This window comes from Hipposideros armiger, unplaced genomic scaffold (assembly GCF_001890085.2).
Source record: "Hipposideros armiger isolate ML-2016 unplaced genomic scaffold, ASM189008v1 scaffold_443, whole genome shotgun sequence".
Lineage (NCBI taxonomy): Eukaryota > Metazoa > Chordata > Mammalia > Chiroptera > Hipposideridae > Hipposideros > Hipposideros armiger.
Window position 1 is genome coordinate 1,208,481 of NW_017731793.1, and position 27,320 is coordinate 1,235,800.

At 56.7% G+C, this 27,320-nt stretch overlaps 2 protein-coding genes and 1 long non-coding RNA gene across 6 annotated transcripts in view; 1 reads left to right on the plus strand and 2 right to left on the minus strand.

Moving 5' to 3' along the window:
* The window catches only part of GGT5 (gamma-glutamyltransferase 5), a 40,184-nt gene extending 34,301 nt beyond the window's left edge, over positions 1 to 5,883 (minus strand). For 3 of the 4 annotated variants that reach the window (XM_019665453.1, XM_019665451.1, XM_019665452.1), the window contains exon 1: positions 3,991 to 4,539. In XM_019665453.1, the coding sequence (XP_019520998.1) occupies positions 3,991 to 4,163 (173 nt within the window). In that variant the 5' untranslated portion in view covers positions 4,164 to 4,539. Of the gene's footprint in view, positions 1 to 3,990; positions 4,540 to 5,795 lie in introns of those variants that run through there. The other variant, XM_019665454.1, reaches the window with a different exon arrangement.
* The window catches only part of LOC109394903 (uncharacterized), a 56,247-nt gene extending 39,103 nt beyond the window's left edge, over positions 1 to 17,144 (plus strand). The window contains exon 3 of the long non-coding RNA XR_002126546.1: positions 17,007 to 17,144. This is a non-coding gene — a long non-coding RNA (uncharacterized LOC109394903). The remainder of the gene's footprint in view (positions 1 to 17,006) is intronic.
* On the minus strand, positions 7,248 to 24,422 carry GGT1 (gamma-glutamyltransferase 1). The gene is made up of 14 exons (XM_019665455.1): positions 24,342 to 24,422; positions 23,484 to 23,516; positions 18,120 to 18,283; positions 17,425 to 17,555; positions 17,189 to 17,275; positions 13,594 to 13,786; positions 13,042 to 13,199; positions 11,804 to 11,953; positions 11,261 to 11,397; positions 8,647 to 8,834; positions 8,295 to 8,422; positions 8,091 to 8,203; positions 7,904 to 8,017; positions 7,248 to 7,561 (listed from the first exon to the last, which is right to left on the minus strand). Exons 3-14 carry the CDS (start codon positions 18,278 to 18,280, stop codon positions 7,415 to 7,417), a joined length of 1,707 nt encoding a protein of 568 aa, XP_019521000.1. The 5' UTR covers positions 18,281 to 18,283; positions 23,484 to 23,516; positions 24,342 to 24,422; the 3' UTR covers positions 7,248 to 7,414.
* Positions 24,423 to 27,320: the final 2,898 nt, after the last annotated feature.

Sequence of the window (27,320 nt, forward strand, 5' to 3'; positions counted from 1 at the left end):
TCCCATCCCCTAATTCCCCAATAAAAATCTTTAAAAATAAATAAATAAATAAATAAAATGGACACAAGAAGAAACAAAAACTTGGTGGTCTTATATTTACTAAAGAAATAGAATCTATTATTTAAAAACCTTCACATACACACAAATACCTCAGTCTCAGAAACCTTCACCAGTAAATTCTTCCAAGCATTTAAGGAAGAAATAACACTTGTCTTAAAAACAACAAAATAAAGCCTACTCTTCCAGAGCATGGAAAAAGAAAGAACACTTCCCAGCTCTTTTTATAAGGCCTTGATACCAAAACCTGACAAAGATATTATAAGAAAGGAAAATTACAGCCCAGTATCTTTCATGAACGTAAAGACTCACAAAATGTATTAGCAAATCAAATCTAGTGATAAATAAAAATGACATCAAATCAGGAACAAGTGGGGTTCATTCCAGGGATGCAAGTGTGGTTTAGCATTCATTGCATTTCTTAAAAGGCAGAAAAATTATTTGACTGTTTTGATAATGCAGAGACTGCATTTGATGTAATACCTAATAGGAAAAGGGGCAAAAGATTTTAACAGAAACTTCACTGAAGAGGATATCCAGATGACCAATGATCACTTCCAACCCCTCAGCATTAGGTATGGATGTGTTTATTGTCTATCTTCCCCCACCACAAAGGCAATGCTTTGACCATCGGGATAACCACTGGGCCTCAGGACACTGGCTGTCAGATGGTAGGGGTTGCATTCCTATTTGACGAAGGATGCTACAGGTTGAGAAGCATACACCTTCACGCACCCATGATGCTCACTGACCATGCCCATATACACCTGTGTATGATGACACAATGGCTTGGGCTTGGGGTTACCCAGGCTGGAATGCCTACTCACCAGCTGCATGACACTGGCCATGTGACTCAACCTCCCTGAGCCTGGGTTTCCTCAGCTCTGAATGGGGGCAGTTCTTGCTAGAGAGCCACAGTGTAGAACAATCACACATTTCCAACATGCTTGTCCCCAAGAAGCCAGGAGGCTGCTGTCACACACCCATTCTGACATGCACATTCACACAAGCATGTGCTCACAGAAACGGTGCCCAGTGCCCAGGCACACAGGCCATTTTCTCCAGAGCCCCAGAGGGGAAGCAATGCAATAATTTCCTGGCCAGCTGGCCAGGAGTATAGAGAGAGCCACTAGGGTGACAGCTGGGAGGGAAGGAAAGGTTGGGGCCACACCCTAATCCTCTATGAGCCTTCCAGTAGGGTCCCCTGCTCTGACCCTGAGCCCTAACCCCAGGTCCTGAGATCTGCTCTGACTCGTGTCCAGTCCAAGCCACTAAAACAGTCAGTGGTCAGAACACCTGCCATCAAGGAAGCGCCTCCTATGGGCCTGGTGAGCTCCACACCGCCCCATGAGGTTAGTCCTGACATGAGCCCCCTTTCACATATGGGGAAACTGAGGCTCATAGGGTACAGCAAAGTGTCCAGAGTCCCTGCTGTAGTCTGCACTAAGAGTGCAGCCCACAGGCCTCTGGAAGGTTTGGAGCATCTGACAAGACTCATCCCTCAGGGCCGTCCCCATCCCACCCATGCAGCCCACTGCCAGCCCAGACTCCGATGCCCCAGAGGGCGAGTGACCTGGGCTCCCACCAGCCTCCTTTAGAACTACTCACTACGACTACTTGGCTTACAGGCTGAGCCTGAGGGCTGGACAGGCACTGGGGTCCAGGGCGAGATGCTGGGGGCTCTGGGAAGACCTCACCCTTCCAGTAGCCCTGGAGAGTTTCCACCTTTTCAGGGGCAGCAGAGAAGGGCAGTCCCAGCTGAGCCTACTCATTCTGACACCAGGCAGAGCCCTTCTGTGCAGGCCTCGTTTCCTCATGAATCAAGCAGAGCCATGAATCCCACTGGATTCAGGGAGGAGCAGGGAATCCTTCCTCCAAGGATCGGTGGGAGGGCAGGACTCTCTGAGTGGTCACAGCAGACATATGTCACAAAGCCTGAGAACCACCACTAACCCCGAAGTTCACAGGCTCCCTAGAAGACAAGCACTTACTCAGAGCCTCAGGATACCACGTCTGCACACAAACCTAACACACTGGGACATACCCTGGAAGATGACAGGCCAGAGGGGAAGAGACCTCATTGTCACCATGCATCTATTTTATGTCCATGACCCAGCATGGTGCTGGGTCCTCACTCACGTAAACCTTCAGAACCCTCATCTTGGGGCTCTGGCTGCAGCAGGAGGACCAGCCTGAAATGAGAACACCTGGTGCTGATAGGGGAGGAGATTGGACCTGGGAGGCCCTGCTGGGAGGGAAGGTGGTGGAGACCCTAGGAAAGAAGGGGAGTGGGCTGCGGGCGGTGGCCCCCGTCAAACCCAGCAGCAGCATGACCAGGCACAGCCCAGCTGGGGTCACATGGCCCCCTGTTCCACAGAAGCTGGGGCCAGCTCCAGGCTCTCGCCTACTCCCAGCTTCTTAAAACAAGAACAGGAAGCAGAGAGTGCTGTTTGACAAGAACACAAACACTGGGGACAAACCATATCTGTTCTCCTCACCAAGGGAGGGTCGCTTGGAGCTCCTTGGGCAGAGACCCAAACCCCAAACCCTCACATGCACAGTGAGGCACTCCATAAAAACCCCCAGACAAAGACTTAGGGAGACATGGCAGGCCCAGATCCCCTTGGAGATAAGTGGCAGCAGCCCCCACTCTTGGGGGCTGTGTCCCATCAGTGGTCTCTGGGGCCTGAAGCCCCTGGTCCTGTTTGCATCTTTGCAACTGTGGGTTCAGGTAGGCATGGCACCTCTGCATGTTCTCATGACCATGGTGGGGCTCACTTCCCTCCTGTCCCCTGGGAGCCCCCTGGGAGACCAAGCAGCTGGCCCCCCACTTGTCCCTGAGCTGCCACTCAACCTCTGTCATCTTAGAAGGAGCCCTGAGGGAGGGGACAGAAAGCCCTAAGAAGACCCCAGAGGACAAGGTCAGGAGGGGGTAGGACAAGGATAGACAGACAAAGGGAGGAAGGAAGGAATGAAAAGGTGAATGAATGAAACAGAAAAAGAAAGCATGCGGAAGGGGTGAAGCCACAATGAAGGGAGCAGGGAACACTATCTGCCCAGTGACGCCTTGGGCCAGGACTCAGCCACATTCCTCCTTGCTTTTGCACAGTCCTTTGGTTTACAAAGCATGCCTGATCCTGACAATGCCCCCTGAGGCAGATATTCTGGGAAGCAGACCCAAGCCAGCAGGGAGGGGGTGGGGAGACTGTGGGGGTGTCCTGCCATGTTCTGTCCCAGTGCGCAGCAGAAGCCTCCCATGGGGTGGGCTTCTTGGAAGGGGGTCAGGAACACCAGCTGGGGTCCCTCTCCACTACCCCCATTTACTCCAGCTCACCAATATAAAAAAAAATCACTCTGCTTACTACTGTCCCAGCTCCAAGCCCTGACACAAGGAGGGGAAACCCTGGGAAACATGGTGCCAGCAGTGGCAGGTTTCCCGGGTCCCAGGCCAGTGTGGGAAACTGGGCCTGGACAGCACTGAGTGCACCCCAGCAGGCCACTACTCACACATGGAGCCCCCAAATCCCCTCAACCATGTCCCCGGGGGAAGACCCATTCTTGGAGAATGAGCATGGCGGACTCTGAAGGGGGCAGCTCTGGTGATTGAGGTCAACCTGGGCCAGACCAGTGACACTGTGGCAGTGCCTTCTGTGGGCTTCCTGAGGCCTGGAACTAGGAATAGACTCACATACCATCTCTGCTCTGCCTACACTGTCATTGTCCCCAAACCGACATCTGTCCCATGCGCACGTCTGCCGCCTGCTCTATGCAAGGGCCCTGGGGCTGCTCCTTGCTGGAACCCAAACTCACTGGGTCCCCAGGTGCTGACATGCCCCCATATGCGCCTTCTCCATGCTCTTGCCACTGGTGACAAAGTCTCCAGGAAGGGCCAGCTGTTGAGGGCCACCCAGCTCCCACCCACCTCTTACTCACCGTCCAATGTCCGAGCAGACCTTGGAGTCGGCAGCAACTGCAGCATGGGCAAAGGCCTTGGGACCGCAGGGGGCATGGTGTCGAGAGAGGACCACAGCGGGCACGATGATGGCCAGGGCCAACCCCAGCCCCAGGAGCACCATACTGACTGTGGCCCCACGGCCCTGTGCCATGGCTCTACAGCTCCGGGGAGAGGGGAGGCAGGTAGGTAGACAAGCCAGTGGACAGACAGATGCACAGACAACTGTGTGGATGAATGGACAAGATGATTCACAGATAGACTCACAGATGATTGGATAGATGGACAAATAGATGAGGTCCAGAGGCAGACAGATTGACAGACAGCTGGAGAGAGGATAATAAGAGAAGGACAGCCAGATAGACAGTTGGACAGAGATGGAATTACCGATGGACAGACCGACAGGTTTACAAAGAACAGCGAGCAACCAGGCAGACAGGTGGATACATGCACAGACAGCTGACGGCGACCACCAAGCTGCTGCTTTTTCAAGCGCTTGCTACAGTGGCAGAGCTGGCCGCATGGCTAAGTTTCCAGTTCTCAACCCCTTCTCTTGCTCCTGGCAAAAGGCCAGGAAGAGCAGAGCATTTATAGGGAGTTTTTTTCTTTCAGAGAAGCAAGCAGCTACAGTTAGTTAACTCCTTCACTGCCATTCCCACTGCCTGCCCCCAGCAAACTTTGATGGTACGCACACCCCTCCTACCCGCCCGCTGGCACCAAGGGCTGCCCCAGGGCAAGTGCTTGAAGACTTGGCGCCTACTACTCTCAGGAAGCTGGGTTGCAGGGCTCCCAGGGCCCCCCAGGGCTGCTCCACTGTATCCAGCAAAGCCAGGAAGGCAGGGCTCAGACCTGCCCCGGCCCCTTTCCCTGAATCAGGCTCAGAGAAGCAAGGGGGACAGGATGGAATCCTGCCCTTTGCGCATGGCCCTGGCCAGCAGCAGCTCCTCTTAGCACTCTCAGAGCCAGAGGACACTGGGGGTGTCCAGACACAGAGCTGGGGCTGAAGGAGGCCAGAGACCGACGGGGGAGCCAAGGCCATGTTGCTTAGCACCCAGGTTCAAGTCAGCTCAGCCACAGCCTGCCTGGGAGATGAGGGTGGGGAGGGGGAACAGTAGGGTGGGGGTGGAGGTGGTGGTTTAGGCGGAATCTTGGCTTCTGGGTCTGCTTAAGGGGCAGGCCAACTCAAAAGCAACACGCGCACCAGGGACTACAAAATGTCTGTGTGGAGAGTGCAAACAGGGTGTGCGTCCAGCCCTTGGCACCCAGTGCCCACCGGACCATCTACCCCCTTGCTTCTCTGAGCCTGATTCAGGGAAGAGGGCTGGGCAGGTCTGAGCCCTGCTTTCCTGGCTTTGCTGGGAAATGTAGAGCAGCCCTGGGGGGCCCTGGGGGCCCTGCACTGTGGAAATGCCACCGTGGGCCTCTGGGGAATGAGGCTGCCCTTTCATCTGCATCGCGGCCCCGCCCTGACTCTGTCTGCTTCCCTGTGTCCATCCATGCTCTGGATTTTTCCTGTGCTGGTAGTGTCTCCTTTCCTAGGGACACTGACCTGGGCCCTGCCCTGCCCAGGCTTCAGGTTACCCAAATGGGAAGTGGCTGGGGGGAGTGGGGGCCCACAAAGGTACGCCATTGACCAAGCTCAGCAAGGGCACAGGGTGTAGGGGCTTCAGGCTGGACTCCCACTTACACCGTCCCCCACAGTCCCCATACTGTCTCCCCACTCCCTTCCCAGGTCTCTTTACACCTCCAGGTACAGCAGAGAAACAGGCACAGAGAGGAACTGTACCTGCACAGCCACACAGCCTGCCAGGCCCTCGGTGCAGAGCCCCGGGTCAGCCTCTGCTGGAGAGACCACTGGGGCAGTCTCTCCTGTTAGCCTGTTCCCACAGCTGCCTCATGGGGTGGGGAAGGCTGTGGGCGCCTCCTTACTCCCACCCCACCCACCCCCAACCCCGCAGTGACATTGCTCAACCAAGAACCAAAATGCATTCTTGGGCCAGGGCCAGCCCACCCCATTGTGAGGCAGGGACAGCAAGGATTGGTGGGGGAAGAGGTTCAGCAGGGTCGTGGAACATTCCGCCTCCTCTCTTCAGTGACTCTGGTCAGGCAGAGGTCAGGGTTATAGGGACCGCTGGAACAAAAGCCCGGGAAAGAAGCTGACATCATGCTGGCCTGGCCAGAGGCGCAAACCGAGAGGCCCAGGCAGGGAGGGGCTTGAATGTCTTTCCAGGTGGTGAGGGTCAGAAGATAATGGGAATGAAAAAAAGGGGAAACCAAGTCCCCTGGCCCCCAAGGGAGCTTCTGATGAGTCCAACGGGGCCTAGGGAACTGGGGCACACCTTGTGTGCAGGTCGAGGCCCAGGGAGCTTTATGGCCAGTCCCCACTTCCACTGGGAACAAGGTCCGCCCCTCAGGCTTCAGTCTTCTCCTTACAAATGAGGCCAGGCCCCTTCTTCTGGGGCCCAAATGAGGGCTAAGGCGTGACTTGCGCATTCCATCAGCCTAGCCTTCATACCATCGCCAGGGATTCCAGAGGCAGGGCTCAAGCTCTGCAGGCACAAAACCCATCTCCCTGCGGACACTTGCGCTCACTGAGCAGGGGGCGTTATCGGGCTGTGGGGCTGTGACCCGCTCTCTCCCTCTGGCCTCCACCAGCCTTTCCCTGTACCCCATTTCAGGTGCTACAACTGTGCTTACAGGACGAGTTAGCTGACCCTGAGGGAAGGCGAGGGACTGGTGCATGGTGGGGAAAGCAGGGTGCTGTGTCTCCCCCCGGACCCGCCCTCCCTGGGCTGCAGTTCCCCAACCCTGACCCTTGAGGATCTGGGGACCTCTTCCAGTTAGTTCTCTGTTCTCTGAAAATTGGACCTCCTTCTGGAGTTGATCACAGCTTGGGTTTCAGTCTGGGTTTGTGCTTGGAAAGCCCCCCAGGCATGGCTCTGACCAGCATGTTTTGCTCCAGCCTCTTGCACAATTCCACAATTCAAACCTCAGCTTCACCTCCATGTGTCCTCAGCAGGGTGATGGACACCCACCAGGCTGAGGAGGCTGCCCAGCTCCTAGCAACACAGGCCTGGTCTGAAAGGTAGGGCTATGGCACCCCCTGGTGGTTGATACTGTTCTAGTGATCAGGGTAAGGAAAGAGTGTTTGGCATGGGCTTGCCCTGTGCCCACCTCCACCCACCCAGCTCTTCACCCTTCCCTGCCAGATGGCTGTTTCACACACAGGATGCTGAGGCCCAGGAAGTTGGGAACCGGCCCGCAAGACTGCCCAGAGCCTGGCACTGCGGCCCCCATTTATTGCACTGCTTTGCCACTCACAGGGGAAGTATATTCCCCCAAAGTCCCACTCCTCTCTGGCATCTCATCCCTGGGCTGCTGGTCAGTCTTGCCCACCCTGAACACTCAGTAGCCAGCAGGCTCCCCGCCTTTCCTGGAGTCTGAGGCAGCAGCCCAGCCGCCAGCTGTGCGGACGATGGCCTGCACCACAGCGATGAAGGTAGGAGTGATCTGGGTGTGGTGGTGCCGGGTCTTCAGGGCTGTAATCACCGCCTGGGGGTGGGAGAGGAGAGGGAGACCTCAGCAGGGCCCGAGATGCCCTCTGAACCACACCTGTGTGGTCATGGGCTTCACACACCTAGGTGATGTCGTTTCTGTGGCCAGGAAAAACAAGATGGGGCAGCTGAGCCTGTTGGGTCTCATTGGAGCAGGTGGCCTGGCCCTCATTGCACAGGGGCTCAAGATAGCCCAGGAAGTGGGGATGAGGATCAGCTGCTCTTGGCAGAGGACACCAGCCAATATCCACTCCATGATGACTCAGGAGATCCAGGCCTTCATCCCAGGACACTCTGTGGCCCCCACACTGTGACTCAGTTTCCCCACCTCCTACCCCACCTGGTCCATGTGTCTCTCCAGCGTCGTGGTATTAGGCAGAAGCTGGTTATGTAGCCGGGGCTCCTCCACTGCCTGCTTCACATCATAGCCGAACCACAGGTTGTGGATGATGGCCTGGGGTGGGGGTGAGGATGGGGTTAGCGTGGCTCAGGGTCAGGGGCTGGGGAAACAGGTGGGTGGTACACACCAATGCGGTCGCCGTAGTGATCTGAGTGCCCCCGGAGGCACCCACCACCATGAGGACCTGTCCGTTGCGGTCCACGATGATCGCTGGGCACATGGATGAGACTGGCTGCTTCCCTGAGGTTGTTGGGCAGTAGAGGACAGAGATGCTGGTCAGCTGCCTGCCCAGGACACCAGCTCCCTCCCCACCCAAGCCCCCGCCCCACACCTGGCTTGATGAAGTTGGCTGGTGAGGGGGGCACCCCAAAGTCGTTGGTGATGTTGGGGGAACTGAAGTCATCCATCTCATCATTGAACAGGATCCCACTGACCGGCGATAGTACCTTGGAACCAAAGCTGCAGACCAGCTTGGTCAGACAGCTATGCCCTGCCCAGTCCTACCTGGCCCCACCCAGTCTACACCCACCCACCAAAGCTCCAACTTGTGCTCTGTGAGGTCCAGGGCAAGTGCTCTACCAAGGTGGGGCCTCGGTTTTCCACCATGAAAGGGGTTGATGGAATCCCACTTCTGGGACATGGGGGCAGCCCCTGGCCCACCCAGGCCACCCGGCATCCCCTACTAGAGGTTGATGGTGCTGGTAGCTGACACGGCGCTGCCATCCTCTGCAACCACAGACAGGTGGCTGGTGCCCCCATCATCCGGTATGTAGAAATCAGGCTCATAGTAGGAGGCCGGCTGAGTGGTGTCGTCGGAGATCTGGGCCCGGAGTTGGGCAGCAAAGAATTCGGAGCTCATGTTTCGGACCACCTGCCAAGACCCCAGAACTGGCCTGAGGAGGTGGGGAGGGGAGGGGCGCACAGACTTGTGCAAGCAGCTCTCAGAGAACCCCTGACCATGGCTCTGACCACAAGCCTCCTGCACCCTAAACATCAGGTGGCCTCTCTGACTCCCTTTCTCCAGCCTCTGTCTCTGCTGCAGTCCAGCAATTCTGAATGTCTGTCTATCTGTTCCCCAAGCCCCCACTCTCACTGCATTCATTCATTCATTCATGGAGCTTATACTGCGTGCCTGGAACTGAGGGATCAGCAAGGAACAGACACACCGGTACCCACCCTCATGGCAGGGAAGGCAAAGGCAGGCAGGGATGTGCTAGAACATGCCAGATAAGGGTAATGGAGAGGGACAGGATGGGACAGAGTGGTCAGGGAGGGCTTCTCAGAGGAGGTGACATCTGAAAAGAGCCCTGGATGGCAAATGCAAAGGCCCTGAGGGAGGCCTGTGAATGACAGACAGACAGTAAGTTGGGTTAGGGAGACAGGAGATTGAAGATGCCAGCAGGGGCCAATCCCATAGGTCCTCATAGGACCCATAAAGACTTTGGCTTTTGCTCTGAACTACCTGGGCTTGGGGCAGAGGAATGAGCACCCCATGGGTGTTTTCACAGGATCCCCCAGGAGGCTGTGTGGGGGAAAGGGTGGAACCCAATAAGGGGGCTATGACATCAACCGAGGAGAGAGAAGGTAGCTCGCTCAGGTGGGAAAGAAAGAGGAATTGAGAATGGCCCCGAAGTCTTTAGTCCAGAGTGCCCTTTAACTAACGAGGTGAAGACTGCAGAGGGGACAGGTTTGGGAATAGTTAGGAGCTTGATTTTAAACATTGGGCACTGAGGAGAGCCTGTCTCAGGTGGGTGGCAAGCCCGTGTCTCGAGTTCATGGGCAGGATGGAGCTGAGACGACTGCTTTAAGCCATGAGCTTGGATGGGTAGGCAGAGGGGAAGGACAGACCCGAAGAGGAGAGGAGAGGAGAGGAGGCAGCAAGGATGGCCATGGGGAGCCCAGCAGAGGAAATGCCTCCAGAAGGTGCCAGCAACACCCCCTCGGAGTAACTGACTAATCCAAGGGGAAAACGTTCAGTCAGAATCTACTCCCGAGTAAACAACGTCCAATCTAGGATGTGGGACATTCTGCAAGACAACCGCCCTGGGCTTTAAAGCTCAGCGAGTCAGCAAAGGGTGCCATCGTCGTATAGGAGACTGGGGAGACAGAGCAGCAACTGCCAGCGGAGCCTCATGGGCCCTGGGCCTAAAATCACTAGGACCCTCCGGGAAATCCCGACACAGCTTCTAACAGGCCACATGCCTCAATGTCGCCGTGTAGGAGAAGTCCTCGCTCAGGAGATATAGCTGAAGTGTGAGATCTGTAACTTGCTGTCTACCGACTCCGAAAAACACACAAATATCGATGCCAGAGGCCGACGGAAGAGGGCTCCAGAGGGGACGGAGCCAGCCACGTTTGCTCTCAGGGGAGCAGAGGAACAGGGCAGCAGATAGAGGATTCTGGAGCAAGAACAGCAGGCTTCTCCGAGGAATAATCCGCCAGAAAAGAAGAACGGTAACGCAAGAGGCAGAGCAGCATTGTAGGTGGGGTGTGCTGAGTCAGCCAGTGATGAGAAGAAAAGGCTGGCCTTAGGCAGGAGGGAGGGCAGAGGGTGCACGAGGCCACGGCTTCTGTCCCCGCAGGGATTCAGGATGCCAGGTCACTGGCTGCGGTGGGTAATGGGGGAGCAAAATGGGGTCACCAAGAAAGAGGAACGACCTGGGAGACCAGAGGGGCTGCTGGGCAGCTGAGGCCCCTCCTGGGAGGCACAGGTCAGTGTGAGGGGTCTGCAGGTCTACTCCAGAATGGGAGGATCCAAGTAGGTAAGGAAGGATGTGATGGGGCTCACAGTGGAGGCCCAGCCTGGAGCTAGGGTACCTGTTGGTGAGTAGGCCGGGCAGTGCAGGGCCTGGGTGGGGATCTGGAAAGCATTAGTTGCTGGGTGTGACCAGGGAGCAGGTGGCCAAGGCCCTCCTGAAACACTGTTCTCCTCCTCCCGTCAGCCATCCTTCTCATCACCCCTGAGGGCTACAACACCCCCATTCATTCTTCACCACAGCACTGACCAGAACCTTCCAGGCAAGGGCACAGCACATGCAAAGGCCCTGAGGTAGGAGTGTGGCAGAGGCGGGGGGGGGGGGCGCTAATTACTCATTGTCAATTCTGTTACAATTCTCTGTGGGGTCGAGGTCTGCACTTGGAGTCACCAGTTGGTGGTAAACCTGCCACCAGCGTTGGTGGGAACAGATAATAAAGCAGGTGTGAGGCTTTATTACTCCACAGAGGGCCCTAGGGAACCCTCCTGACACCTCCCCGGCAGGCCCCGCCACCCATCTCTGGCTATCCCCTGCCCCTTACCTCAGTCACGTCGACAAACTTGGGGTCCGCAAGCAGGGTCCTCTTGGCGTAGGCGAACCGGAAGGCTTCCACGATGCGGTGGTAGGTCAGGCCCTTCTGCTCGGGCGTCTCCACACTTGCCCGGGAGAAGTTGTACCCTGGTAGGGCAGAGCCGAGTGCATGTTGACAGTCCCAGGGTTTTCAGGACATTTCATCTGGGCTGGGTGCCGGGGGTGAACTCACCCCCCTGAACCACCTGGCCCACCTTGAGAAGGGGAACATTTAATAACCAGCAGCAATGGCTGCTTCAGCGGGCAAGGGACCCCTGGGCCTGGGCCTCACACATCCAGCCAGAGGGCTGCCAGTCTACAGGTTCACAGGTGAACTTCTGGCATTGGGTGTCGAGGGCAAGCCAGATACTACTGCCTCTGAGTCCTACCCCCAGGCACAGCTCCCCGGCCTCCCTTCCTCCCAATATTCCCTCTCCTCTAGCTCCTGTGAGAGTCGCCCCTGTGGCCTGGTAGCTCGACACTGCCCTCTTCAGGACTGTGGTGGACAACTCACCCTTGAGGATGTTGAGGATGAGGGCCAGCACCGGCCCACTGAGCGGGGCGCTGGGCACGTAGAGCCGGGCATCCCCAAGGCTGATGCTCAGTGGGTGCTCAATCAGCTCAGCACGGTAGTTGTTCAGGTCCTTGGCTGTCACAATGCCCCCTGCAGGGGGACAGCAGCTCAATGGGGGAGTAAGGGTGGACACGGGGTTGGAGCTGCACTATTGGGGGGGGGTCCAGGGCTGCCATTTGGGGAGGATGGGGCCACATCATCAGAAGGAGACCCTGACTATCCTGGAGGGCCCCACCCCTTCACGTCCACATTGGCCCACACCCGAGCCCCTCTGTCCTTGCTAGCAATGCCACCTCTTCACAGCCAGGCCCAGGCCGGCTGCCCTCGACCTGCTTGCCCCATTGGCCTCCCAGTTGACTGTCTCTCCTCTTGGCAGGCAGAGGGTTTTCTCTAAGTGGGAAATATCTGCTCACATCCCCCCACACACACCCCACCCCCTGCTCAGCCCCCTTCTCCCATCACTAATGGGTAGGTGGAGGGAAGCTCTTAATTCTCCCAGGGAACGGCTCCAGACATACAAGTATTTACAAGCTAATTTTCGGCGTCAGTGGTAAATGTCAACATGCCAATCACCCTCCTCCGTGACACATTGACAAAAAACACATGCAGAAGGCCACAGTTCAGGGAGGAAGAGGCAGCCTCAGGCTCCATAAGGACCTGCCCCACAAGGTTCCAACCACAGGACCCGGTATCCAGCCCCTCCAGCGCCTCTCTCACCAAGCCCGCCCTCCTCCCCTGTGGTCTTCCTGGAGAATTAAGCCACCCCCTCCAAGCCTTAGTGTGTTCCTTCTACCAGGAACACACTTACTGTCTCTACCTATAAAGTGCAACCTCATCTATAGTTGAGGCACTGTCTCCTCCAGGAAGTCCTCCCAGGCCTGCACTTAGTGCTTCCCTAGCCCCAGCTCCTGCCTACGTCTGTATTTACCACCCTCCCCCCCCCAGGGACTTTCTCTCCTGAACTGCACCTTCTCTGTCAGCTTTAACCTAACCAGGAGCTGTGGATCCATGGCTTGTCACCGACTGCAAACACATCTGTGACCTTCACTGTCCAGGTGCTCCCTGAGGGCCCAGGACTCAGCCCAGTCATGACCCGAGGACCCCAGACCTCTGGGCCCTCAGCTCAGGGATCCCCCTGTGGAGTTCCTCACCCAAGGCCCCTAAGGTTGCCCACTCACCAGCCTCCCGGATGTCCTTAACAATCTGGGCCGTGAGGCTCCCGTTGTAGAAAGCCTGGGCGCCCTCGAAGGCCAGCGTCTTGTATGTTTCAGCCAGATGCGGCATGGTCACTCTGTCCCCCTCCTGTAGCACCTTCCCATCCCGGCAGAACACCTTGCTGGGGCAGAGAGACTCCCATGAGGCAGGCAGTTGTGGTGCACTTGGCCAGACCACCCTCCACAGCCACCCAACAACACGGGGAGATAAGAGCAAAAGACAGTCAGCACCTGTCCACAGGTGGGTGGCCCTGTCACTTGGGGCTCGTCCTCCAGTGTCCAGCCCAGGCCTCCTAGAATCCCCTGCCACTCAGGACACACAGGCCAGAACCCCATACACCAGTCTCAGAATGTGTCCCCACATGTGGTAAGAAGGGGTTTGCATCGCCTGGACCCCAGACCTGTTATCAGCACAGGGCCCTGAAAGAGTTCCATCAGCCCTTCAGGGTCTGCGGGAACCTGGAGACATGCTTGCCCCACCTGTGCCCCAGGGCAGGCCAGCATCTGCAGACATACCACAGGGTAGGCTGCTGCTCAATGATAGCCCGGTTTTTCTCCAGGGCTGCCGCCAAGCCCTTTCCCACAGGGAAGCCCTCGCGGGCCAGCTGGATGCTGGGCTGGAAGAGGCGAGCCCAGGGCAGCCGCCCATGTCGCTGATGCGCCAGCTCGTAGCCACGGATCTCACCAGGAACTGCCACCGACAGTCCCCCTGCAGAGGGAGAGGGACACAGTTAGTGGCTCCAGACAGGGGACATCAGGGCCTCTCTTAGGCAGCATCCCAGGCACAGTGCCCAGGTAGGACCAGTGAGGCTTAGGAAGGAAATTGATTTTTTTTTTTTTAAGATTTTTATTGAGGAATTGGGGGATGGGAACAGCGCCGGGGAATCAGGAGAAGGGGAACAGACAAGTTTCTGTCCTTTTGTTCTTCAATCTAGTTGTGGAGGACGTTGCTTCGCTGGCCCAAGTTGGCACCATCATTGCCCTCTTCCCAGGTGAGGCAGATCAGTTGCCGGCTTCTGGACAGCCGCTCACAGCGGCTGCTGGCTGCTCACGCTGGCTGCTGGCTACACACGGTAACCCATGGCAACCCACTGCAGCAGGGGCTGCAGCCTACGCTGTCGCCGGTGACTCACGGCAGCCCAGCTCCATGTTGAGCTGTTGTTCAGCGTCTTAGCTGTAGAGGGCAATGTCACTGGCCCTCATATGTGAGATCCGAACCAGGGCCCTCTGACATCCCAAGCCAGCTCTTACTGCGCTACTCAGCCGGCCCAGGAAATGGAATTTTGAGGTCACATCTGGACTCGACAGGGAAGAGTGCGGATCGGCTAGGGATGTCTGTCTAACAGAGCACAGGAGTGTAAGGTAGCAGTGTGAGTGCTGGGTTTTGCTGTCCCAGGCCTAGATGTCTCTCTCCACAGGTGCCACCATGTCTGAAATCCTATGGCAGGCTCACAGTTGCATAGTGACACTATAGAGAAGCCAGACCCATACCATGTCTCAGTTGGAGCCTCCCAGGCAAAAAGGCTTCTTGTCCCATGAGACTCAAGGGTTCCACCAGAATCGGCCAGGGCTCCCAACACAAGCCCAGGCTACACTCAAGCCCAGGTCACCCTCAAGCCCGGGCCAGTCCCAAAGCAAGAGCCTCTCAGGCCAGCTGAGTGGCTCAGTTGGTTAAGAGCTCTCTCAAGAGTGTTAGCTCTGAGCAACAAGGGCCTGAGCTGAGCAGCCGCTGAGCTGCCAACAGGTGGCAGGATGGCTCAGCTAAACAAAACAAAACAAAACAAAACAAAACAAAACAAAACAAAACAAAACAAAACAAAACAAAACAAAACAGAGAAAAAAGAAACAAAAAAGAGCCTCTCTTCTATTGTCCTAACTGGACCTGACCCCAAATCCCTACCTTGTTCCCTCTCTGGGTCTCAGTTTCCCCATCTGAGCATAAAGAGTTTTGTCTTCCAGCTCTGACCTTTGAGAAGCCCATGATCCTACCAGAAACAGACCCCTGGGCCCTGCTCCCCCACCTTGCCCCACTGCCCACCATGCTCTTAGCTGCACACTGACATGGAAAGGTTCAGCCATTGTCCCCACTGCCAGGTACCCTCCTGCATTCACCACTGAGATGACCAGGGTCATTTCTCCTCTAGAGCAGAAGTTGGGCACAAGGTTCCAAGAGCCAGGTTGGTACGACATCTGCACATCTCAGATCTGACACCCAGCACACAATTCCTCCCACCTGAAATAAATTCTGCCCTGACCTAGGACCAATCAGGCTCTCGCACCACAAAGTCACCAGTGACCCCATGCTGCCAGACCAGGTGCCACCCAGCCTCACCTTACCTGGCCTATCACTCTCTCTTCCCAGATCACTTCTGTGTCACACCTGCCTGGCTTTCCTCACATCTCCCTGCCCTCTCCTCTCCTCTGTCTACACTCACCCTGCCAGTGAACCCCAGATCTGGGCTTCGGGTTTCATTTACATTCTGACAACTCCCAAATTTACCCTCTGGCCTGGCCCGCATCTGAGGATGCATCTGCCCATTTGGAAAAGGCATCTCAGACTTCACATACCCCAAACCCAGCTCCTGGTTGTCATCTGTCCTCTCCTGCCATGCCGCCTTGACGGGCTCTATCAGAGCCACCCCATCCTTCCAGGTTCAGACTAAAGACCTGGGGTGATTGGAACTCCTGGCAAACACGACATATCCACAGGCACCACCTCCCACATGTGTTCAGCACCAGCCACCAAGCACCACCCTCATCTCTCCCTGATTATCTCCGAGACCTCCTGACTGGTCACCTACCAGGCAGGCAGCTTGCTCCCTGTCCCTTCCACAGAGCCCAAGGCATCCTGACAGACATAGGCCAGATTCATCCCCACCTCCCCACATGCAAACACTCCAGAGGACACCTCTACTCCCCTTAGATAAGAAGCATGGTCTTCGCGATGACTGATGAGGTCCAAAAGGACCTGGACCATTCCACCCGATCCCATGTCTTCTTCTTCCCTTCCTGCGGCTCCCCTCACCCCACCCCACCCCAGCCTCTGGGTCTTTGCTCAGATGCCCCTTCCCTGACCAAGCTACCCTTGGGGAATCCGAGCGCCCTCTGGCCCCTTCTGCCTCTGCTGTCCCAGCAGCAAGTGGCACACTTGCAGCCTCCTCAGACTCTCTTCTCCACCTAGAATGTCAGCTTGACCAGGCCACAGGTTTCATCTGTTGCCTTTGTTTTGGACTCCGGCTTAGGGAATAGCCCCTGACACTTTAGGGAGTGCCCAACCAGTCCTAGATAATAAATGAATTCCAAGTGTCCACAAGATGCTAGGTCTATAAGATTCTAGCAATCTCACACTCTGATTTCATTTCTACACATTTTGAGTTTCCCAATGGGTAAAAATTCAAAGATTCTGCACACTGGAGAGGACTCCAAAGGGGCTACTCATAGGGCCCCGACCTCAGAGGCAGAGTAGAGGACAAGGCCCGCTGTGGCTGGTGTGCCCTGCCCCTACTCCTCTTCAACCTCTTTTCCTGAAACCCATTTAGGGGTCCCTGGAGCAGCACCCCCTGGTGGCCACTGGCTTCTCCTCAGCTGCGTAGGGAGTTGCGGGCCTCCTCTTGGCTTATGGCTAGATTAGAAAAAAAAGACTCCGCCCCATATTCACCCCCCCCCAAATGAACAAATGAATGAATGAATGAATGACCTAGATGTGGCTTTACCACGCTAGAACTGTGTGACCTCAGCCGGTTTGCCTGACCTCTCTGGGGCCTCAGCACCCCCACCTATAAAATGGGAACCAACACGGCACTCCCCCACCAAGGGTACAGGGAGGATTCAAGGGCGTCCTCAGTGAAAACGTCTGAACAGAGTGGTGACCCCAGTGACCCCTAGTATGGCAAACTAGTGCAGTAATAATTATTCCCTCTGTGTACTAGCACAGGGCGGCCCTGGAGGGACCTGAGCAGAAATAACAGAAGCTCTGTCCCTTTAACCTCCGTGATGATGGTCTTGACCGTTCGTTCATTGTGGTGGACGTCAGTGACTACCAGAGCTGTTCCTGGCCCCAGACAGAAGCATGCTAAGCCCTCCCATCCCACACCCTGAACCTGCCCCTCACCTTCCCGCGACTGCTTCGAGTTGTTGAACATGCCGGCGAACGCCAACTCAGGGGCTACCTCGCGGGCGTTGATGACCTCCACTTTTCCTGGAAGGAGAAGCAGGTGGGCAGGCCGGACTAACACCAACCCTTCACCCCGTGTGAGCCCAGGTACCACCCAGCTGTGCTCTCCCCAGCCCAAGTCCAACCTGACGCAGACACCCTGCCATTTGCCTCCCGCTCCCATGGGCACTCACGCGTGGTGCTGTTGTAGATGGTGAAAAACAGGCCACCCCCGATGCCCATGCTATGTGCGTTCATGAGCCCCATGCACAGCAGGGCCGCGATGGCGGCGTCCACCGCCGAGCCGCCATCCTGTAGCACGTCCCTGCCCGCAGCACATGGAGTGGAGTGAGAGAGACCCTGCAGGCGCCCCTACCCCATGCACACCCTGCCACCCACCTCCACCCCACCTGGCCACCTTAGCCTTGACAGAAGAGAAGTCAACAGGGGTTTTTGTTTTTTAAACGTAACTCTAAAACTGATGGGCTTATATTTTCCTCTCTTTCAAGCAAACAGATGTACGTCACTTTTATAATGGAAAAAAACGAAAAATTGTTACTTTTTATTAATAACATTTTTGTCTGTTTAAGTCTTTAAGTGGGCGCTAACCTTTGAATACAATGTGAGATAAGAATCAAAAATAGTATCAAACAGCAGAGTTTATTCAAAGAGACAGACACCCTTAGGCATGAGAAAAAGGCCCAGCTAAGCACTGGGAGACCCGCACCCTGCTCTTGGGGGTCAGTGTCCCCTTTTCCTCTGACTAGAGGCCGCTGAGAAGGTCCAGGGAAAGGATGCCCCTTGTCCAGGCAGCCCGTTTACGAATGGGGAAACTGAGTCTCAGAGGTCCACTTACAGGGTCTGTATCCCCACTCTCTGTCCCACTCACCTCCCAATCTCTGAGCAGGGCTTGGCGTCTGCGGCCACTGCTGCCCTGGGGTACACGTGGTTGGCCGGCCTGGAGGTGGAGGGGAGCCAGAGGCTGAGGCCAACGATGAGCAGTAGCAGGGCTATCGCCACCAAGGCCAGCACCACAAACCGCTTCTTCATGATCTGTGGGCACAGGGTGGGGGTGGGGGGAGCAGGGTCAGGGCACCGCGTCAGGCTGGCCTTGAGCACATCCTGACCCCCGCCCCCACAGGGCACAGTTCAAAGTCAAGCCTCAGAAATCTGTCCCTGTGTCTCCTTCCTGCCACCCAGAACATGTGTGCGTCAGGTCACTCTCTCTGACAGAAGTTCCTGGCCCCGTCTCTGCCTTCCCAAACCCTCTCTGCTTATCCTCGGGGCCCCACCCCAGTAAGGACCCCGTCTCTAGGAGGGAGCCCTCCTGGTAGTCCCCACATTTCACATGCCTCTGCCTCTGCAGGGCCTTGTCTGTCTCCTCCCAGTGACAGAGCCCTCCACTGCCCATAGGTTGCTCTAGGAGGGACAAGTCTGGCCTGCTTCCTTCTGTGTCCCCCACCTCAGCCCAGGCCCCGGCACTGTCAATGGGTCCCCCAGACTGGCCTGCCACAGAATGTGGGGTTTAGTGTCTGTCCTGCCCTCAAAGGGGGCACCTGCAGTCTCCTCCTGAAATCATCAGATTAGCTGCCACAGGGCAGGGGTCTACCTTCCACAGCGATGGGACCCCCCCCCCGATCCTCACCTGGGCAGGGGGGTGTCAGGAGTAGCCACAAAAACTGGGAGAGTTTGGCTAAAACAGCTGGCAAAATAACTGAGGTTTCTCACTCACTGCAGGAGCCTGTGACCCCAGAACCTGCTCCAGAATGACACCCCAACCACGTAGCCTCCTCGTTCTCCTGGAGAAGGGGTACCTGAAACAGGCCCAGCCCTCCTCAGGGAGCTCTGTGAGGCTTCTCTGCCTCCAGGTGAGCTCTGGAGTTAAAGAGGAGACTGTCAGCTGTTCACATGTTGGCATGAATTCTCCCAGGCACAGCCGAGAGAGGTTTGCACAGAGCAGGGCAGGGAGCAGTGGGGGACATTCTGTACAAGGCCGGGGTTCTGTGGTGAGCATGTCATGTGAGTAAGTGGTGAAGCCAGGCCAAAGGCATGGGGAGAATGGGCCCTGGAGCCAGCCTGCCCCATCTGAGCCCGGACTCGCCATACCTGCTGTGGGGCCTTGGGCAAGTCACTGACCACCCGTCCTATGGGAATGACAGAGGCATGCCACTCGGAGATGTTGTGAAGATTAAGTGGATTGGAAGGTGGGAAATGCTACCCAGAGGGTTGCCCTGGAGGCTTTGCTGGTCAGCCTCTTGCTCACCGATTTCCCTGTTGAATTCCTTCCGGGGTACACTGGGAAGGACAGCAGTAGAGAGTAGGGGCTAGATTGAATCTTGGCTTGGGTCTCCTGGCAGTGGAAGCAGGCGAGGGGTGTGACCCCAACAGGTAAGGAGAGGTATAGTGACAGAGGCAGGGGTCCCCTTCCCCCAGACTCAGTTCCCTCCAAAGGGTGGGTGTTTGTCGGTGAGCCCCGGGCTGGGACCCCTCTGGCTCACTCCGTCCTTCTTGAGGGCCTGAACACCAGGGCCAGAGGTGGTGTCCCAAATATGGCTTAGGAATGGAGTCCCACCCCCGTGTGAGGGGCATCCAGACACCAGCATGGAAAGGCTTTCTCCTCCTCAGGTTCAGGGGCCAGTCATATAGCAGAATACTACCCCACATTCCCGGGATTCCAGCCGGCCCCTCCTCCCCACCTTGACTGAATCTACCACCGTTTCTGACTGGACTCCACACAGCCCCCTCCCGACTCTCCCCCGCCACAGCATCCCCTGCCCTTTAGTCCTCTGAAAAGCAGCCAGAGGGCTCTCTCCAAAGTGTCAAACAGGTCCTGCCCCTTGCCGATGCCCTGGGGACAGTCCGTGCCTTCTGCCCTCTGCCTCCGCTATGCCTGACAGCCCTCAGGGCACACCCTGGGCCTTGGCAGAGAGGCCAGTCAGAGGGCAAGGGCTCCTGATGGAGACAGCTGTGCTGGGAGGTCTCAGGGGCCTCAGGGGCTGGACTGGCAACATGCAGCGTCTGTTCCAGACACAGGACTTGCCCATCACATGGGACAGGTAGGGCTAGACAGGTCAGGGGCCAGTACCCCTCTTCCCTGGAACAGGCACAGCCTCACCCACCAACGAGGCCCTTCAGTCCCGTCCACTGGGGCAGGCCATGCTGGGCACCGAGGGGACATGGCCTGGCTTCATTTTTCCTGGGCTTAGGCTATCAGCTGAGACTCCCCTCAGGCCCCTGGGATCAGGTAGCCACGATCTCCTAAGGTCCACACTCCAGCCTCCCCTGTCCATCCATCTGTCCATCTACCCACCCAAAGGCCTTGAGGGGCAAGGGCACCCAGTGAGGCTCAGATTGCCAGGGTGTGTGGGGAGAGGGTAAGCAGCACTGAACCCCATCTCCTCCTCCCTCGGCAGGGCAGTGGGAGGCCTGTCTCAGCCTTCCACAGGCAAACATATCCAGCCTTGCAGAAGACACCCTGCTGGGGGACTGTGCTTCCGTTTCCCACCCCACGTTTTTCTCTAAGACTCACTAAAAAGCGTCCGAGCCCAGAGGCCTGGTTCCCACTCAAATCGGTATCAGGAGGGGAAACCGAGGCCAGAGGGTGGATCTGGTACAATGCCTGGCCTCAAACCCCAGCCCAGCTCCTCATAAACCCTAGTGGGCTTACCTGAGGCCCCGGGGCATCAGGGGCCCAGGAAAGCCCCTGTTCCTCAGAAGACAGCTCTGGGCTGGGGCACAGCAGGGGAGGAAGAGGCAGATTTGTACGCCTGGGAAAGTCTTAGTCACAGTGCCGCTGGCTTCCTTATTCCCAGGGGAGCCAGCTGTGTGGGGAGGTCTGAGGGACCTCAGGAGTCAGAGCCACGCCTGCGGCCCCTGCAGACTCCTCAGGGAGCCTCTGAACTGGGACTGAGATCTGGGGACGGTCACCTCTGAGGAAGAACAGAGGCAGGAAGAACTGGAGGAACTCATGCTCACCTAGAGGGGGCCCAGAGGGGACAAGAGGTTGGCCAGGGAGCTCCCAGCATCCCCATGGGGCAGTGGAAGGCCCTTGAGTAGGGTGGAGAGCAAGCAGTCCTCTAAGGGAGGTCCAGCCTGGCAGGGAGGCCGGTAGGAGATTGCTATATGGGCAGCAAGGAGGCGTGGTGACTAGGCCTGAAACCAAGCGACTAAAGTTCACGAAATCCTAGAAGGTTCTGTGACAGCAGTGACTCTTGGAGTCCCCATGGCATTGGCAGCAGGTGAGGGTGTGGCCCCAACAGGGAAGGACAGGTATGGTGACAGAGGCAGGGGGTCCCCCTCTGCAGGATTCAGATCCCTCCAAAGGGTGGAGTCGGCCGTAAGCCCCTCTGGGGAGCCCCAAGCTGGGTCCCCATTAGCAATCTCTGTCCCTATTCAGAGCGTCTGAACTCCAGGGCGACACAGCTTCCCAGAGATGGTTCCTGAGACAGTGCAGCATGAGTGCTGCCAGCACTAGACTAGAACCCAGATCTAGGAGGCCTCACCACAACACACAACCCTCAGCTGGTTACCAATGGAGCCTCTCAGGAACACAGCCTGGGGCTTGGGTCAGGACAAGTTCTACTGCTTATCCAAGAATATCATTGCCTCAGGCCCAAGGAACTACCTGAAAGCCTGGAAGGCAGTGCCCAGGGAGGGCCAGAGCTGGTCCAAAGTCATATAGCCTAGCAGTGCAGGCCTGGTCACCCTGTACCTGCCACCAAGTTACTGCGTGTACCTGACCAGCCCTCCAAGGAGGTCCTGAGTCAGGAGGCCTGACCCAGGGGACCTTAGACACTGCTCTCCATTCTGCCATGCCCTTCATCTGCTAAGGACAAGGACAAGGACAAGGACCAGCTGCTTCCTGAGTCATGGCTCCCACCAGGTTCTCTGGCCAGCTGTGTCTAGGCAGCCTGGGAGCCCCTGCAGCCTTCATCTCTAACACCTAATCCACAACAACCCTGCAAAGCTGCGCCATCTGAGAGATAAGAGACATAGAAGCTGACCAGATATTGCTGCCTGCCCTGAGTCACGCAGCCAGAGCAGACCTTGTTCTGTCACCCACTATCCTTGAGTAAGCTGGAGACACTATAACTGAACAATTTGCTTGGGCATCACCTCAACTGCACACCGGAGTGACTGGGAAGATGGACAGGGAAGGAGCCAAGGACCAAGGACCAGGGCCTCTCCCTGAAGGCTGGACACCAACCAGCCAGGAACATCAGGGGATTTGGCCCTGCCTGAGTGACTACATTGCAGGGCAGTCAGCTGGGAGGGGTCTGCAGTGCTGGGAGAGGCTCTGTCCTTAGCCTGAAACTGCTCAGCAGTTTTCTCTCTTCCTGGGATGGCATAAGACACGGCAGTATCAGCAACAGCGGAAGCATAAGAAGAATATCTGAGTGGGCAGAGGATGGTCCAGCCCCCCCTCCCCCCCCCCCCCCAGGTAACCACAATAGGAAAACCCTGGGCACACCGCACTGCCCGTGATGGGCCTAGCAGCAGCTGCAGGTTTCAGGGAAAGTGGACAGGAGGGAAGGCAGCTCATCAAAGTCCATGTCAACAGAAGCATGACATACAGAACAAAGAAGCCCCCTCCTCATATGTCGAGTGTGTCATGTTCTGTCCCGGTCAACCCCCCAATCCCCCTACATGCAGAGAGGGGACCTGGGGGGAGTGGTCTGGGGAAACCATGTCATCCCAGGTAAGGCTGCAGGGACTGGGCTGGAGATCCCTTCCAGACGCTCTGCCTCCCGTCCTAGGCACAAAAGGTGGTGAGCTCCTCATCCCCCAAAATGTGCAAGCCTCACCCACCCAAAGATACTGACACTGCCATTAGCATCACCCCCTCCCAACACACACACACACCCAAGCTGAATCTAGGCTAAACCAAGTGGGTTCCCAGGACACAGCAGAGAGGAGCATAAGGAAGAGGAAGACAGAGTAGCCAGAATGGAGTTTCTCTGTTAATCCTCCAACCCAGCCCCATGGCTGTGTCACCAAAACCCCAGAGCTACAAGGGTTGAAAACAGCCCAGCCCCAAATCCATTTATAGACAAGAAACCGAGGCTTAGGTAGAAGCAACTTGGCCAAGGTCAGCTGGCCCTGGGAGCCACATGGATGGGCAGGTGAACCTAGGCCCCGCCCCCTTTACCCCACCACCATCAGCCCACAGAGAAGAGTCACCTCCCTCAGGTATGAGAACACAGCTCTCAGCGGCTTCCCCAGCCCAGCCAACACCCCTGGACGGAAAACTTACCGGAGTTGGGATCTCTCTCCCTCACGGCCCACCCTGGTGGCATAAGGTTGAGAATTAGTTAAAGGCCTCTTCCTCAAGACTCGATAACCACTATCTGATAGAAACCTGTCGAAATAGGCCTAAGATAACCACAAGGTCGTGGGTGCCCCCTAGAGTTGTGCAGTGACCCTTGCACAACTGACCCTGTCCCACCTCCACCACAGCCACAAACCAGAGCCCCAGAGGGTCAAGCACAGCCCAAGGACACAGCCCCCTCACCGCTCGGGCTCCACTCCAGACCTGACCCCTCAGTGATTCCCCCACCCCAGGCTGCCAGATCCTTCTGGGCCTCAGTTTCTCCATGCTGCACTTCTGCTTTTTAATTCTGACAAGTGCACTTCTTGGATGCCATGGCTTCTTCAAAGCCTTCTTCAGAGAAGTCAAGTGGCTCTACCTGGCTCTCCTCCACCCACCCCATACCTGCGGCAGAGTGAAACAGAAAGCTTCAAAACAGAAGCGGTCTCAAAGCCACTTGTGAGACAAGAAACAGAGGCTCCCAGCCCCAGACTCCATCAGACAAAGAGCCTATAGCTCTGCCCACCCGCGTGACCCCTCCTCTGTATCCGTCCAGGTGGCCCTGCCTCTGTCACTCTGAATTGCAGTTCATAAACTGAAGCCCGAAGAGGAAGAGGGGCTCCTACAGAGCACAGCCAGCGCATGGCAGAGCTGGGGCCGGAACCCAGGCCTCCAGACATTCCCAGGAGGCCCTAAACCCAAGCTGTCCCCACCTATGATGTCCAAAGGCTCAGAGAGGGTAAGCCACACTCTAGGGTCACACAGCATTGGGGTATAGCCAGAGCCTGTTCCATCCCAGCTCACCTGGCTCCAGGGCTGGTCCTCCTGCTGCACTCCAGCATAGAACTAAGTCCCCAGGGCCTAGCTGTGACCCAGCTCCTCCCCTCCTTCCCAGTGCTGGCCTTGGGTGGGGGAAGGCTTTAAAGGCACAGGAGCCTTTCCAGGTGGGAAGAAGGCTGGCTCCTGGTCCTGTCCCTGTGTCTGTGTGACCCAGAGTAGCTGATGACCTCTCCCAGTTCAGTGGGGTCCCAAACCCTGAATGAGAGACCTGAGCTTTGAGGGACTCACTGGGGCTGAGTGAGGCTGGGTTTCAAGCAAAGACAGGTCAGACCAAGGGTTTCCTGAGAGGAGGTGAGCTTCCCACAACTTATGATGTTCAGAGAGGAGCCGCATGGCACTGGGGTGCCGCCAGATGCTTATAACAGCAGGGGTTGGGAATGTAAGCATCTGAGACCCCACCAGGCCTGAGGAGCTTAAGATTTTCTCTACAAACATGCCCTCTCTCCAACCCTTAGGGCTGGTCCATTCCAAGGACCCTGGTCACCTGGACTGAAAGGAGTCATTCACGTGACCCAGGGGAGCCTTTCCTCATCCCCCAACTTTCTGGGGTCATGAGCATTCAGGCTGATAGAGGACAGGAGGCAGGGATAGAGGAGGGATGGTCAGCCAAGGAGGAGGAAGACCCCAGGACTCCAAGGGAGAGGCAGACACGGTGGGGGTGAGGGGCAATTTGGGCAGAGCTGGGATTGGACTGGGGAGGACATGCCAGGTGGAGGGAACAACTTGAGCCTGGAGACTAGGCACTGAGGCATCTCCTGAAGCAGTGAGGGCACAAGGGAGACACCTGACCTCCCTGGGTCCTTTTGAGCCCCGAGGAGTCAAGGCTGGAAAGGGAGGTGTCTGAGCTTAAGGTCAGGTGTCTGGACTTTGAGAGGGAGGCTGGTGAATGTGTCACCGGGCTGGGTAACCCATCAACCCCAGCTCACTCATTAAGACTCTTGTGGGTGACCATTAGCTCCTCAGTCAGCCATGCAGTAGCCAGGGGCTGTGGGAAGAAGGGAGTGTTCATGGGGGCATTGGTTGGGCACTGGCCAAGCCAGGGTCTCTGTATTCTTGTTCCTTGAAGAGCTTTCCTGGGCTGAGCTGGCCTCTAGCCAGGGATGGCTGTCAAGGCATCATGGGGGCTGGAGGGGTGCCACCTCACCATCCCAGTGCTTTTCATCTCCTAATCACCCCTTCTGTGCTGGCACCAGCAACCTAGAGTGCCTCAGGGGCCTTGGCCAGACAGGAGGCTCAAGGCACTAATCCAGTGGGTAGAGGTGGCTGAGCACACGGCTCATCTCCTCCTCTGAGAAATGGGATCACAGTGGCCTCCAAGGCCCTTCCTGTTCTGACAAGCTCAGATTTGCCCCACTTCTGTGCCAGGGAAAACAAGTCACTGGTGGTGAAAGAAGAGTGCTCCCAGCACAAGGACTCTGCAACCTGAGAGGGGAAGGGATGTGCCCAAAGCCACTGGGCAGGGCAATGACCTGTGACAAGGGGAAGGCACCACAACCACTTCCGTCATGCCCCACCTTGCTGTCAGGTCCTGGGAGAGGCTGTGCCTGAGTCCCAGGGAGTGCCTCGTGAGCCTCATGCCCTGGGTGGGCCACAGCTGGTAGAGACACAACATCCCCAAATGCAGTCATGTGCCTCACAGGGAGTGAGCCCAGATGCAAGCAGCGCCTGATCCATCCTCCAGAACGGCTGGAACAGGATCTCAGGACCTGCTGAGAGCCAGGAAACCTGATATCATCCAGGACATTTTGTGTCTCCTGGTATCTGCACCAAGGAGACATTTGGAAAACTGACTGAACAAAAGTGACTGCAAATCCAATCATTGTAGCATCTTAACTTTAGGATCATAGAATCTCAAATGTCTGGTCTCTGATCTCCCATCTCCAGCACCCCAAAAAAAGTCATCTTGCACACCTGCCCTGATGGGGAACTCGCTATCTATAAAGATAGCAAGACTGTGATTGGTTGGCAAGTTCTTCCCAGTGTCAAGACCCAATCTGCCTTCTTAGAATTCTTTCTGCAGCTGTGAGAGTTGGCCTGCTTCATATGGGCCTGCCTGCCGCTGTCTAAGGCCACAGAGCAGAGGAGCAGGGGCCACTCCAGGCCCCGTGGCTACCTGGACACAGCCTCTCAGAGCCATGCAGACCACACTGAAGGGATGGAAGGAAGACTCCAGTGTGGTGAAGAGGCTGAAGTCACTGAGTGCTGGTGGGGAGGTGAGCTCTGGCCAACTGCAGGCACTGGCAGAGTCCCCGCATCCCTAGAGCCTGGCCAATGCCCCTGGAGCCATACAGCATTCATCATTTCAGCGCCCACCTTTGATTGGAGGGTGGAGGCTGGAGCACAGCCATGTGCGTGGGTCTCCAGAAATGTCAGCTTGTTAACACCTGGGGACGTCCAGCAGCAGGGCCGGCCTGGCACCTGGTGGACCCAGTCCAACTCCCAAACTCAGAGGCAGAATGGCAGCATGGCTCTAGAGTCCCTAGTATCAAACTCTACCCCAGCTACTGATGGCCCAGGGTCTCCTCTTCCTGTCCTCAGTTTTCTATCTGGAGAACAGGGATAATTAAAACAGTTGGGTGGATTCACTGAGACAGTGCACAGGCTACAGTAAGTGCCTGCTTCTTCCATGGCTCCTACACCGGGTCTGCAGCCACCTCTCTCCCTGCCTGATGAGCAGCCCAGGGGTCATAAGTGCCCCCCTGCTGGCTGCCCAGTCCTCCCTGCCCACGGCACCCAGCACAGGTAGCATTTATCACATCACCTTGTAATTATCTGCGGTGTCTGGGAGCTCCAGTGGGTGGGGGAGGAAGGCTGAATCTCATCCATGCCCAAGTCCCCACCACAGCTCATGGCGTAGACTCCCTAAAAGCCAAATATTTTTGTCTCCACAGCCATGGCCTCGGGGGTCCCACGCCCAAACCCGCCTATTCACCACCACCCCAG